This window comes from Lissotriton helveticus, chromosome 3_1 (genome assembly GCF_964261635.1).
Source record: "Lissotriton helveticus chromosome 3_1, aLisHel1.1, whole genome shotgun sequence".
Lineage (NCBI taxonomy): Eukaryota > Metazoa > Chordata > Amphibia > Caudata > Salamandridae > Lissotriton > Lissotriton helveticus.
Window position 1 is genome coordinate 1839978732 of NC_136061.1, and position 15174 is coordinate 1839993905.

The 15174-nt window shown below is 39.7% G+C and overlaps 1 protein-coding gene across 1 annotated transcript in view; it reads right to left on the minus strand.

Annotated features, from left to right (window-relative positions):
* Nucleotides 1-247: 247 nt before the first annotated feature.
* The window catches only part of LOC144823883 (mucin-5B-like), a 93609-nt gene continuing 78682 nt past the window's right edge, over nucleotides 248-15174 (minus strand). Inside the window, exons 48-53 of the mRNA XM_078682772.1 lie at nucleotides 14752-14880; nucleotides 14510-14608; nucleotides 13452-13580; nucleotides 13005-13050; nucleotides 12796-12910; nucleotides 248-1119 (exon numbers count right to left, since the gene is read on the minus strand). Of these exons, the coding sequence (XP_078538898.1) occupies nucleotides 861-1119; nucleotides 12796-12910; nucleotides 13005-13050; nucleotides 13452-13580; nucleotides 14510-14608; nucleotides 14752-14880 (777 nt within the window). The 3' untranslated portion in view covers nucleotides 248-860. The remainder of the gene's footprint in view (nucleotides 1120-12795; nucleotides 12911-13004; nucleotides 13051-13451; nucleotides 13581-14509; nucleotides 14609-14751; nucleotides 14881-15174) is intronic.

A 15174-nucleotide genomic window follows, 5' to 3' on the forward strand; every position in this document is an offset into this window, starting at 1 on the left:
ATACTGAGGTTGGAACCACTAATCTAAGGTAGGTGCGGTTCCAGACTGCTATTGTGTCTGGAGGACGTAAGTCTTTACATCCTCCAGACAGAGTAATAAGCTCCATTGTGATTCATTTAGATACATATCTGGCCCAAATGACAATAAGTAAAGATTGTACGGGGGAGGAAAATGTATAAACAATTTGATACTTAAGAGATAATGTAATGAAAGCATTTACATAAAAAAACTCGAAAGAGCGAAACAGTTGCAAAATGCTTAAAGTTTAGTTTTATTAATCACATTGACTTTTCTGGACCAGAGGAAAAAAGCAGGGAAGAATATGTGTGTCTTTCCCACATTTAAATAACTATGGCACACAGATGGACATGAAATCGCAAGTCACCCAGAAGTCTTATTTCTCCAGAAATAAATAAATAGCAAAGTGTGGTGTCCTGTACCAAAATATATATCTATCTCTATATATATATTTTATATAAAATCTTTTGAAACCCTATGTAAGACATTCCATGACAGCCTCGTTTATTTTTTATATAGAAAAAAATCCTTCATGTTACCCCTTTTTGCCAACATTCTTTTTTTGTGTAAACAGTTTGACCAAATCTCCATATTGTGATGACACCAGCTTTAACACATATAGAGTATTTAATAGCAGCTTTGTGTTCACTGGCCTATTATGTTTTCTTCTGCATACAAATATAAGTCCTTGCTCGGCAGGAGACAAAGTATGACACTAAACATGTTCATGAAAAAGGGAGAAAGCTATAGGCTCACACATACAAAAAGGTTCGGTCAGTATGGCCAGGATTTCAGCTGCATATTATTTATATGTCTTTTGTGTTCTGAGATATGCTTTGGAATTATTTCTGAAATGGTTGTTCATCTTGCTGCTGTTGCTGCAAAGGGTTCTGGTCCTCTTGCTGCTGCTGATGATGCGAGTCACTGGTCTGGGAGGTCTGGCCGCATTTGGTGCCTGTGCATCCACACTCGTCCACATACAGGTATGACTGAGTCTTGCTGGTTCCATCCAGACAGGTGAGGACCACCTGCCTTGTGCTGGTCTGAACCTCCTGGCAACAGCTGCACTTGTGCTCCATTGTGTTTGCTTCAGCAGAATACCTAAGATACATGATTCAAAAGGATCACAAGGTGTTAAAACGGAATGGCAGATAAGAACATTCTGCGTTAGTGTACAGAGTAAATCTCAACATAAATTTCTGATCATGAAGAGGGGATTTTGAGTGGGTCACAATGGCAACTGGGAGTGCAGCCAAATGCAGTTGATGAGTAATTCCATTGAGAAATTAGATGCAAAAATATGGACTAAGGAAGTTATCATGCAAGATCCTACATAACATGAACTAAGGACGGCCTACCTCATTCAAGTTCAATCATGTTAAGTCTGTTTGTAATGCTTCAATGTTCTAAAAGTCAATGGTCTATTTTTGAATGACAAACATCTATACATACCACGCACAAGCCCGATCTCCTGTTTCTCACTGAGACTTGGTTTTGTTCGGATTCTCTCCCCTCCCTCCTAGCTACCCTTCCCTCCTCTTATTACGCCATCCGTGCTGACCGGCTGGTCGGTAAGACTGGTGGCGGAGTTGCTCTTATTGCTCGCGCTGGCCTTCATTTTCAGCTTTTAGCGGCCCCTTCCATCACAGCAGTAGACTATTTAGTCGTTCGCTCTGCCTCCTTCTCTACATCCCTAACCTGTCTCCTAATGTACCGTCCCCCACAATCACTCCCGCAGTTTCTCCCTGCCTTCCAGGACCTGCTTGCTACTCTGGCCGTGAACAACTCTTCTGTCCTGGTGCTTGGTGATTTTAATTTTTGGCCCTCCGACCCCTCTGAGGACAGCTTATCTAAAGAGTTTTCTGACTCTCTCCGTTCTCTTAATTTTTTGTCCCATATTCATACCCCCACTCACATGCATGGCCATATTTTGGACCAGGTTTGGTCGCTTAATTGTCCCGTTTACTCTCCGGTGGTCTCCCCATGTGCCTGGTCTGACCACTCCCTAATCTCGTTTTCCCTGCAACCCAGTTTGGTCAAGAAACCCCCTCTCCCTAGGAATACATGGGCCCGAAATTGGAACCATGTCGACATGAAATCCTTATGTTCCTCCCTTTCCGCCTCCAGTCCTAATCTTCAAGACCTCCCCTCTCACTCCCAAGTGGATTTGTTAAATAAATGGCTAGCCAGAGGCTGTGATCAGGTGGCCCCTCTCAGGCGAGTCTCTGCCAGGCGTGACCACGACGCCAACAGGTGGTTTAATGCCGAATTGAAGGAGAAAAAGCTAGCCCTTCGGCAAGCAGAGCGGGCTTGGAGGCGTGCTTACTGCCCTATTCTTCAAAGTCAATATACCACACTCCTGCACCAATATAAGAAGTCTATTCTCTCTGCCAAGACCGAGTACTTTTCCTCCAAAATTCTACTCGCGGAAAATCAACTGAGAGAAATCTTCTCTATTGTGCAGGATCTGGCCTATTCAGACAGAGTCACCCTTAAACCCTCCCCCTCCCAGGCCCTCTGTGATTCACTCAATAATCATTTTTTGGAGAAAATTAAAATTATTAAGTCTAATATTCCTCCTCCCTCCCCCTCTTTCACGGACCCACTACCAGTGCCTCCCCGGTCGACTCTCGACCATCTCCCCCCATTGAGTAAAGAAACCTTTTTGTCCCTTCTTTCCATGGTCAAATCAGGCTCGCCTTCTGATATTTGTCCTGCACATATTCTAAAACAAATTTATTTGGCCTGCCCCGCTCCCCCGCTTACTTTCCTTAATAACTCCCTTGCCCAAGGTATTGTCCCTCATTTCCACAAAGCTGCGACTATTATCCCCATTTTGAAAAAACCCGGTGCAGACCCATCTTCACTAGTTAAATATCGCCCTATTTCTTTGCTTCCGTTCTTAGGCAAATTGTTGGAACGTCATGTCACCAGTATACTTGGTGCCTTTGTGGAGGAGAATGGTTGTCTGGCTTCCCGCCAGGCCGGCTTCCGTCCGGCACACTCCACGGAGTATGTAGTCCTTTCGGTAATGGATAACCTCAGAGAAGGCATGGACACCAACCAACCCCAGGCCTTGGTTCTTCTTGATTTATCCGCCGCCTTCGACACGGTGGATCATTCCATTCTCCTTTCCCGTGTCGGGGCGGCTGGTATCAGGGGAACCGCTCTGGTTTGGCTGGCCTCTTTTCTGAGGGACCGTACCCAGGCCGTCCATCTGGCTAACTACGCGGCATACTCCGTTAAGGTTCAGTGTGGAGTTCCGCAAGGATCCTCTTTGTCCCCTCTGTTGTTTAATTTGTACATTTCACCTCTTATTTTGGCCCTTCAGCAGATGGAGGTCACTATTTACAATTATGCTGACGACCTCCAGCTTATTTTTAATTTAGCATCTTCCCCTGATTCTATTTATAATTTTCACTTTATTATGCTTTTCATCTGGGAATGGATGAACCACAACCATCTGAAACTCAACCCTGACAAGACCGAGTTGGTCTTGACAGGTGGTTCCTCCAGTCCCTGGAATTCTCATTTTTGGCCTTCCTCCTTGGGTTTCCCTCCTATTCCCTCCTTTCCGGTTAACACCTTAGAGATCAAACTAAATGCTCACCTCACTTTGCACTCTCAGATTAGTTCAGTTGTTTCCTCATGTTTCCTCATCCTCCGCACTATCCGTAAGGTGTCACGTTTCTTTTCCTTTCTTGCACGCAAACTGATCTTGTCTGCGATGGTGATCTCCCGTTTAGACTACGGCAATGTTCTGTACACCGGCATCCCTGCTTACAATCTTAGGAGACTCCAGCTTGTCCAGAACCAAGCCGCTCGACTGGTTTACAATCTGTCTAAATCGCATCATGTCACTCCATTGCTCAAAGCGCTGCATTGGTTGCCTATTCAGGAACGTGCCCTGTTCTAAATGGGCTGCATCACTTTCCGGGCTAAGGTGGGGGCGGCCCCCGGCTTCATCTCTTCCGAGGTCAAGGCTTACCTTCCCAGTAGAGATCTGCGATCATCTTCGCAATCTCTGCTGGTTGTTCCTCGATTTAGGAAGAAGAAGTCAGGTGGCGTCAAATTTTCCACACTAGCGCCCGTTTTTTGGAATTCCCTCCCTTTCCCTCTTAGATCTTCTTCTCACTATTTTGAGTTCCGCAAAGCGCTGAAAACATTTCTTTTTGCTCAAGCCTTTTCACAATAGTATATCCTCTGAGCACACCCACAGTTCAATCAAGTAATTCCAACGTGTATATGGCAAGTAACTCCAATCCTCAGGAGTCGGTTCAAATTAATATAATCTCCAAAGTCAATGCAAACAAAAGTCCACTTTCTGTATAAGAAGTCCTTATAATTTATTTCACAAGTTGATTACACCAGCCAACACGTGTTTCGTCGTGTATATATTGTACCTCGACTTCTTCAGGGCTGTAATCAAACAAAACATTTCCTACTATCAGTAAAAAATATTTTCATGTAACTAAAATTAGATGTGAAATAGTACCAATCGCCAACCATTAAGATAAAAGGCCTGCAGAGTGAAGAGTTTGAAGTGAGAAAAATGAAATAACAGAAAGCCATTCCAGTCTTAATAAGCACCCAGTGTAAAACGAAAGAGAAAGAACCCTACTACCAAGATATATAAGCAAGGTGGGGGTAAATAATCACCTCTGTATCTTTCCGTAATCTCTCTTTTATATTATAGTCCTCATAACACGAACAAGTCAATCAATCTGTAACAACAGAGGCGTAACATATAATATATACCTTATATCCTGTCACTTCTATCCAAAAGGCACCTGTTTGACCCACTAGTGAATCCAAACAGAAATAATATGCCAGCTAAAATTAAGCGATCACCCTCTATGTTATGAATCAATCGGGTTTACCTTCAAAATTCTCCTCGTAACTCATCCAGCAATATGTCAACAGTGTCTGTCTCTCCAAACACCTATAATTATCTACCAAAATCAAAATTAATTATGTTGCAAACCAAGTATATATTGCTGGATAGAATTAAACCTAACGCGTATCCTACAAAACTCACCCAGTAAAAATCATCTGGTGTGTTCTAATATATTATCATTTAGACTCCAAACATCCAAAGTATCCTAAACAATAGAAATAGCACATGTCACACCTCAATTCACGGTCCATATGCCATAAATGAAATTATTAAACCATCCTGTGAGTACAAACATCTGTGTCAATGTATATTCCTGTAAACAATATACCAAGTTTAAATAAACTTATTTCACATAACCCTTTTTATGTACGATGTTGCCCTAAGTCATCCCCACTATCAATATCACATTCACTTCTATGCAAGTGAGGGAGATCAGTAAGTGTCAAAACACCAAATATTAATGCGCTAATCCATTCTCTCCTCCCATAATTGAGATAGAATTACATATACTCACCAACGGTAACTATAAATTATATATTATGCACAGGGTCGTCTTCTCTTGGTCAATATACGGTTATCTGTATCAAAATAATGACTAAAGTAAGATAACCCGTATCAAGTCTCTAGTTACATAGAGTAGATAAATTTTGCCCACACTCACCAAACGTCGTTATCTTCAAATATCTCGACTGCCTGAAATATATGTAAAAGGAAACGGATATAAATATCAATACCGTTTCAGAATTTAGTGTTTCCATAAAACTACCGCCAACTCGACTCGAAATATACCTGTGTTCTGCTTATAAGCATTTCCTTCTAAGTCAAACGTTCACATCCAAGTATTGGCGTCTAACTTGGGCGCCATCTTAGAGTGTCCTTAAATATGCTGTTTCAGCGCGCGCCATCTTGTAACATGTTACTATTAGTTCTAAAATCCCAAGCAAGAAATTAAATATGCACTCAAGCCAAATGAATATCAATACTCCAGAATCATACAATTACCTATAATCGTACTATATAGTATTTTAAGTACGCTAACTAAACTAAAGTACGAAATCTCGGCATTACACATGGGCGCCATCTTGGAATGGGCTAAGATGCGATAGTATGTAAGCGCCATCTTTCAGTATGTTCGTAACATTATTAAGAGTAAACACACGTTACTCCATATATATTTCTGGTCTAAACTAATATCACTGATACGTTAACAGGCATCACAGTGTAATGATGCATATAATATCCATACACGTTGGCGATCCATTCAATTATCCGATTACGATCGGATTTCCAGAGTAATTCATAGATCTAATTCAGACCCTATGCTTATCAACCGTAAACTCCGGGATAATGTACTAATCCATTCATATATCTATACATACCTAAGTAGCCAGATCACAGAAATAAAACCATATTAAGTATCCATATTGTGCCATGGTAGAGGGTGAGTAGAGTTAATGAAGGGTAAATGTTAGCCAGTTAGCCAAACGTAAGGCAACCGAGGGTGCAATATCATCTTAACTACTCAATCACATTTCATCATCTTACATATAATATTTAGAAGGGAAGCAAAGTTAAATCCTAGGGACTGTGCGTCCCTGTACAGTCTAGTTCCAGAAATCTGCTAGGTGTCGACAGCAGTCATTAATATATTTACAGAAAATTGCAAAAGAAACAACACATAGGTCAAAGATCAGCCCAATTTCTACTCATTGCCCAAGAAGTACTGGTATTCATTATCAATATTAAGCCCATACTGGACCGATTTCAGTTTCATTATCCACAGTACCTCCCTACGTCTGAGTTTCAGAGTTCTGTTACCTCCCCTGGGATCCTGAAGTACATGCTCTATTGCATGATAACAAAATTGGTGATCTTCCTGATTATCAATGTTCTGGACATAATGAGCAGCTATTGGGTATCTAGTGTCCCCATTTTTCCAAGCCCTGATATGCTCCATCATTCTGTCTCTTAGTCTTCTTATCGTGCTGCCCACGTAAATCTGTCCACATGAACAGACTATAACATACACCACAAAGGAGGTTTCACAGTTCATGAAAGTATCTATTTCATACATTACTGAATTATTGTAGCTGAAACTCACAATCTTTTTACAGGCCCATCTGCAGCAATTACAACGCCCACATTTGTAAAATCCCTTAGTCACACTCCTGGGCCAGATTTCTCTATTTCTAATTGGATAACTTGGGCTTAAGTCACTCGCCAAGGTTCTCCCTTTCCTGAAGGTCACAGCCGGTCTCTGTCCAATGTGTTCTAATAAATCCTTATCAGAAGATAACAGGTGCCAGTGTCGATTTAGAATAGAGTACAATTTATTGGACTCTGTATTGTAATTAGTCACTAGGCGTACCTCTCGTTCTTTCTTCTCTGTAATTTCCTTATCTTTTAATGTTTGATATCGTTCAAGTTTATGGACACGTATTTTTGCCTTCTCAATAACAGCCCGTTGGTAACCCCTAGCATGAAATCTGGAAGACATATCCTGTACTGTATCCTTAAATTCATCGTCCTCCGAACAGTTCCTCCTAGCTCTGACCATCTCTCCATACGGGATGGATTTTATCTGAGAATTGGGGTGGCAACTCTTAGCGTGTAATAGTGAGTTACAACTAGTCTCCTTCCTATACATCTTGGAACACAACTTATTTCCTTTTGTATATAACTCAACATCGAGAAAATAAATCCTCTCTTTATCATATTGGGTTGTGAACCTCAAATTAACATCATTACTGTTAAGGTATTCAAAAAAACACAGAAGGTCCTCCAGACTGCCGGTCCAGATCATGAGACAGTCGTCTATGAAACGACCCCAATATTGAATATATGATATGAACCATCCCATGAACAGGTTGGCAAAAGACGGAGCCAACCTGTTCATGGGATGGTTCGAGGCGGAGTGGATCTGGGGTCGTCGTGGGGTCAGGTGGATTGAATATATTCAATATTGGGGTCGTTTCATAGACGACTGTCTCATGATCTGGACCGGCAGTCTGGAGGACCTTCTGTGTTTTTTTGAATACCTTAACAGTAATGATGTTAATTTGAGGTTCACAACCCAATATGATAAAGAGAGGATTTATTTTCTCGATGTTGAGTTATATACAAAAGGAAATAAGTTGTGTTCCAAGATGTATAGGAAGGAGACTAGTTGTAACTCACTATTACACGCTAAGAGTTGCCACCCCAATTCTCAGATAAAATCCATCCCGTATGGAGAGATGGTCAGAGCTAGGAGGAACTGTTCGGAGGACGATGAATTTAAGGATACAGTACAGGATATGTCTTCCAGATTTCATGCTAGGGGTTACCAACGGGCTGTTATTGAGAAGGCAAAAATACGTGTCCATAAACTTGAACGATATCAAACATTAAAAGATAAGGAAATTACAGAGAAGAAAGAACGAGAGGTACGCCTAGTGACTAATTACAATACAGAGTCCAATAAATTGTACTCTATTCTAAATCGACACTGGCACCTGTTATCTTCTGATAAGGATTTATTAGAACACATTGGACAGAGACCGGCTGTGACCTTCAGGAAAGGGAGAACCTTGGCGAGTGACTTAAGCCCAAGTTATCCAATTAGAAATAGAGAAATCTGGCCCAGGAGTGTGACTAAGGGATTTTACAAATGTGGGCGTTGTAATTGCTGCAGATGGGCCTGTAAAAAGATTGTGAGTTTCAGCTACAATAATTCAGTAATGTATGAAATAGATACTTTCATGAACTGTGAAACCTCCTTTGTGGTGTATGTTATAGTCTGTTCATGTGGACAGATTTACGTGGGCAGCACGATAAGAAGACTAAGAGACAGAATGATGGAGCATATCAGGGCTTGGAAAAATGGGGACACTAGATACCCAATAGCTGCTCATTATGTCCAGAACATTGATAATCAGGAAGATCACCAATTTTGTTATCATGCAATAGAGCATGTACTTCAGGATCCCAGGGGAGGTAACAGAACTCTGAAACTCAGACGTAGGGAGGTACTGTGGATAATGAAACTGAAATCGGTCCAGTATGGGCTTAATATTGATAATGAATACCAGTACTTCTTGGGCAATGAGTAGAAATTGGGCTGATCTTTGACCTATGTGTTGTTTCTTTTGCAATTTTCTGTAAATATATTAATGACTGCTGTCGACACCTAGCAGATTTCTGGAACTAGACTGTACAGGGACGCACAGTCCCTAGGATTTAACTTTGCTTCCCTTCTAAATATTATATGTAAGATGATGAAATGTGATTGAGTAGTTAAGATGATATTGCACCCTCGGTTGCCTTACGTTTGGCTAACTGGCTAACATTTACCCTTCATTAACTCTACTCACCCTCTACCATGGCACAATATGGATACTTAATATGGTTTTATTTCTGTGATCTGGCTACTTAGGTATGTATAGATATATGAATGGATTAGTACATTATCCCGGAGTTTACGGTTGATAAGCATAGGGTCTGAATTAGATCTATGAATTACTCTGGAAATCCGATCGTAATCGGATAATTGAATGGATCGCCAACGTGTATGGATATTATATGCATCATTACACTGTGATGCCTGTTAACGTATCAGTGATATTAGTTTAGACCAGAAATATATATGGAGTAACGTGTGTTTACTCTTAATAATGTTACGAACATACTGAAAGATGGCGCTTACATACTATCGCATCTTAGCCCATTCCAAGATGGCGCCCATGTGTAATGCCGAGATTTCGTACTTTAGTTTAGTTAGCGTACTTAAAATACTATATAGTACGATTATAGGTAATTGTATGATTCTGGAGTATTGATATTCATTTGGCTTGAGTGCATATTTAATTTCTTGCTTGGGATTTTAGAACTAATAGTAACATGTTACAAGATGGCGCGCGCTGAAACAGCATATTTAAGGACACTCTAAGATGGCGCCCAAGTTAGACGCCAATACTTGGATGTGAACGTTTGACTTAGAAGGAAATGCTTATAAGCAGAACACAGGTATATTTCGAGTCGAGTTGGCGGTAGTTTTATGGAAACACTAAATTCTGAAACGGTATTGATATTTATATCCGTTTCCTTTTACATATATTTCAGGCAGTCGAGATATTTGAAGATAACGACGTTTGGTGAGTGTGGGCAAAATTTATCTACTCTATGTAACTAGAGACTTGATACGGGTTATCTTACTTTAGTCATTATTTTGATACAGATAACCGTATATTGACCAAGAGAAGACGACCCTGTGCATAATATATAATTTATAGTTACCGTTGGTGAGTATATGTAATTCTATCTCAATTATGGGAGGAGAGAATGGATTAGCGCATTAATATTTGGTGTTTTGACACTTACTGATCTCCCTCACTTGCATAGAAGTGAATGTGATATTGATAGTGGGGATGACTTAGGGCAACATCGTACATAAAAAGGGTTATGTGAAATAAGTTTATTTAAACTTGGTATATTGTTTACAGGAATATACATTGACACAGATGTTTGTACTCACAGGATGGTTTAATAATTTCATTTATGGCATATGGACCGTGAATTGAGGTGTGACATGTGCTATTTCTATTGTTTAGGATACTTTGGATGTTTGGAGTCTAAATGATAATATATTAGAACACACCAGATGATTTTTACTGGGTGAGTTTTGTAGGATACGCGTTAGGTTTAATTCTATCCAGCAATATATACTTGGTTTGCAACATAATTAATTTTGATTTTGGTAGATAATTATAGGTGTTTGGAGAGACAGACACTGTTGACATATTGCTGGATGAGTTACGAGGAGAATTTTGAAGGTAAACCCGATTGATTCATAACATAGAGGGTGATCGCTTAATTTTAGCTGGCATATTATTTCTGTTTGGATTCACTAGTGGGTCAAACAGGTGCCTTTTGGATAGAAGTGACAGGATATAAGGTATATATTATATGTTACGCCTCTGTTGTTACAGATTGATTGACTTGTTCGTGTTATGAGGACTATAATATAAAAGAGAGATTACGGAAAGATACAGAGGTGATTATTTACCCCCACCTTGCTTATATATCTTGGTAGTAGGGTTCTTTCTCTTTCGTTTTACACTGGGTGCTTATTAAGACTGGAATGGCTTTCTGTTATTTCATTTTTCTCACTTCAAACTCTTCACTCTGCAGGCCTTTTATCTTAATGGTTGGCGATTGGTACTATTTCACATCTAATTTTAGTTACATGAAAATATTTTTTACTGATAGTAGGAAATGTTTTGTTTGATTACAGCCCTGAAGAAGTCGAGGTACAATATATACACGACGAAACACGTGTTGGCTGGTGTAATCAACTTGTGAAATAAATTATAAGGACTTCTTATACAGAAAGTGGACTTTTGTTTGCATTGACTTTGGAGATTATATTAATTTGAACCGACTCCTGAGGATTGGAGTTACTTGCCATATACACGTTGGAATTACTTGATTGAACTGTGGGTGTGCTCAGAGGATATTGTTTTCAGTATTGCTTCACATGAAGCCAGTTGATGTTGGATACGCATCATTCCTCTTGAAGCACCTTAGTGATTACTACTAATAATTATATTTTGTACCCTGATGTTAAGGTAGTGCGCCCATAATAGGTTGGTATCCACTTCTTAATTGAACCTTTTCACAATAGTAGTCCGTTCTTCTCACTGTCCCATGGTGGTATCCCCAGCGCCAAGAAACCGCGTGGTAGTAGTGCGCTTTATAAATATTTTAATTTCAATTTCAATTTCAATTAATTTCATTTCAATTTCATACCATCAATAAAGATGTAAAAGTGCAATAATGAATGATTCAAAGTTGGGTCATTTGGCCACTCAAAATATGAAAATGCAACGCAAATAATTAGTTTATACTAAAATTGTGAGTAGAAAATGAAACCCCCTTCATCACAATACAGAATCAGACACAGAGTCCAGTCCACTGTATTTGGATTTAACTATATCAGAACACTTTCTGATATAAGGCATTGCAAGCAATTTTCAGTGAGCATTGTCAGCTGTATGTAATATAGTATAGACCAGGACTCAAAGCCACTGCAGCAGGTTTAGTTGCTGGAAAACCTTGAGTAAAAGGAAGATCCCCAGTTTCCCCAGACGTGAAAGGATATCCGGATTCTAGAAAGGTGACTACTATTAAGACAATGACCTATCGTAATGAAACAATTGTTATTTTAATGGGTGTGAAATTGTCCTTTTACGTAAAACTATTATCTTACCAATGTCATAGTTTTTAACTAGGTTGTCCGGGTTACCAGTAAACTATAATATTTTATTTGAATTAACACAAATTAGAAGCATATTGATTGCGTGTGCTGGGTAGGGCAGTAGCCTACTCGGTAGCTCTTTCCCCCACAAATAGCCCAAGGAGAGCCCGCTACTACCCCCAACACATTATCAATCACTGAAAAATAAATCAATACATCAGTGTAAAAATCAAATATTTTTCAGTAAAATTAATTCAATGTAACTTTGAACAGGATATAGTCCAAACAATGTTTTGCTATATATTACTAAAGACTTGCACATTTTTTAGACGACATTGCTTATGATGTTAACCTACATATAATCAATTCACTTTTTGATAGCTTTGCTAGCAGCTTTCGATCTTACAGTTCACTAGGATTATTCAACTAGTTATTAATATTTTAACACCTTAAATCTATCCTGGTGGCAAAATAGTGGCTCCAATTATTGAAGGGTTCCAGTAGCTATTATTTATCCGACTGCCTTATCTGATAGTCCAGCATAACAGCAATGCAGTCGATATCACCATCATTCAAAGATGTAGTTCCAGTAAAGCTGTCAAACAAATACTAATTTAACACAAGCAATTCACCGTAATCTACTTACATGGAGGAAGTGTTGCAGGATCCTTCGCAATAGGACAGCTCTACTGGTCCAGTTGACTGGCAGGTACTCATTCTGAAAGTGGTTGAAGTCTTGCGGAGTTTGCAGTTGGTTTCAACTTTGTAAAAACAGAAAATAGTTTAGATGTTTCTCTTAAAAACTCATGTATGGCAAGTATCCACAGTCTACTTTCAAGCAGTATATGAGCTTACCATCACATAACTTGCAACAGCCATCAGGCGTAGTTCTGATGGATCCCTACAATGCAGAAATGAACACGAGTGAAATAGGTTGTCCTTACATTGGGGCAAGATATGACTTAAATGGAAAAACATCAGAAACTGAATGTTGAACAAAGGGCATTTATTCATTTCAGTGCAGGAACAGAATATTAAAACAGGCAATGTTCCCTATGTTCATATTTCATACTATGCTCAGTGATATATACTATAGGGTTTAGTTAATACCCTGTGACTGGCTGTTATATGTACATTTACCTTTGAACTTTATGTACACGTGGTAAAAGAGGAAAATACCAGACGTTAGGGAATGACTTTTGACAATAATCTAATATATAACAATAGCACAAAAATAAAATTCCCTCCCGATGACAATCATTCATGCATTAAAAATAATAATTCTTATTTTGAAGAACGTACAGGGACACATTTGGCTTCATTAAAGGCTGGGCATGTTTTCATCTTTGTGATCAGGTCGTAGCGTGCATTGTTGTCTATGCATTCATAGGAGGCACATTTATTATCTTCTGGGGTCCAGGATTCTCCAGGCTGAAAGCAGAATTACAAAAATAAATCTTTAAACTGTAGTCTACAATTCTCTAAACCATTTCTTTTCACCACCCAAAAGTACTATTAGTTGTTGGCATGTATATTTTCTTCTCCTTCAGTATACAACAATGACCACCTTCAAAATTAAATGCCTTCTCGGGTACAGCGAGATCAAAACGTGTGTTGGGAACTACAACTAAACAAGGCACAGTAGGACAATCTCTTGACACTGTGATATTACACATAGTAATAAAGCTGTACATGCTAGAGGGCAACACGCAAACAAGCACTGCCTTGAATCAACTATAAAAGCTGAATATATGAAGAGTTGGACATGCACCAGGGAAAGCTCAGTGTGACCCCAAGCTGATGGAAAAAGAACTACTAAAAGTTGAAGAGAAATGAAAACCGAGCTGGTTAGCTAGAACTGTTTTATCTCATTTCCCTTCCTTTATCCTTCAATAAGGATTTGTAGATCTGCAGAGTTCTCATAAAGAACCCAGCACAGAAAGAACTGATCTGGCAGCAGCTTTAGTGATTAAGCAGTGTGGTTGCCAGATTGAGTTGTGGTGCCAGTTTCTCAGAACTCTAGTTCCTATATGAGGTTTGTACAAGTACACCTTTATTTCTTAATTGATTGATCCAGAACGTTACATTGTATACAACAATTGTAATATGATTAGTTCTTCTTTGGTACTTGTGTTATACTGTAGGGCCTAAACAATTAACTTTGAGCTAATATGAGCGAGAGTAGCAATGGGAGTATGAGCGATAGTAGCAATGTCATTACAGATTGGTATAAGAATGAGACAGTCTGAAATATAGAAACCCATGTCATGGGATGCTCCCATTTCCTGTCTCCAGAGGTCCTGGAATGCACGCTAGTGGCGTCAAGCAGTGATAGTTGAAACAGTAAGGTTTGGAGATACCTGGATGACTTTTGTGGTGTTGTCCTTCATCGTCATTGTACATGCCACCTGGACGCAGGTGCCACAGCATTCACCAGCTTCCTTCATGTACTGGTAGCCCTGTAAAGTACAAAAGAGAGTTACTCCCTATGAGTCTTCTTGCCCAGCTATTGGAACTGGGAAAGTTATTTCTCTCTAGACAATTGCTTCTAGCAATGCACATGTGTTTTCAGAAACAGTGAGCAGGAGTATAAAGAACCTACCTCTGAGCAGTCTGCTTGAGAACTGAGTGTGCATGCTCTCTTTGTGGTGACGGGGACGAACTGACCACCTACTATCATGCATTCATAATAAACGCAGACATCCCCAGGAGGGTACCATTTGTCGCCCGGCTGAGACAAAGAAAGAAACATGGTGAATTAATTTACTTTACACAGAAAACCATCCAGTATTTCCAGGTCACTCTAGGATACGTTTGAACCAAAGAAGCGTAGTTTTCTTCTACCACTGACTCGAAACTCTCAAGACTCATGGTTGCTGTCCTTCCTGGTAGTGGTACACTATGCCAGGTGTGTTTAAAGCAGTGGCATAGAAAATGCGAACCAGAAGCTTTCAATTAAAAACAAAAGAAAACACTTCAACATCTACTGTTTAGAGGCTCTCTGATAGTTGACCAGCCAAACTTG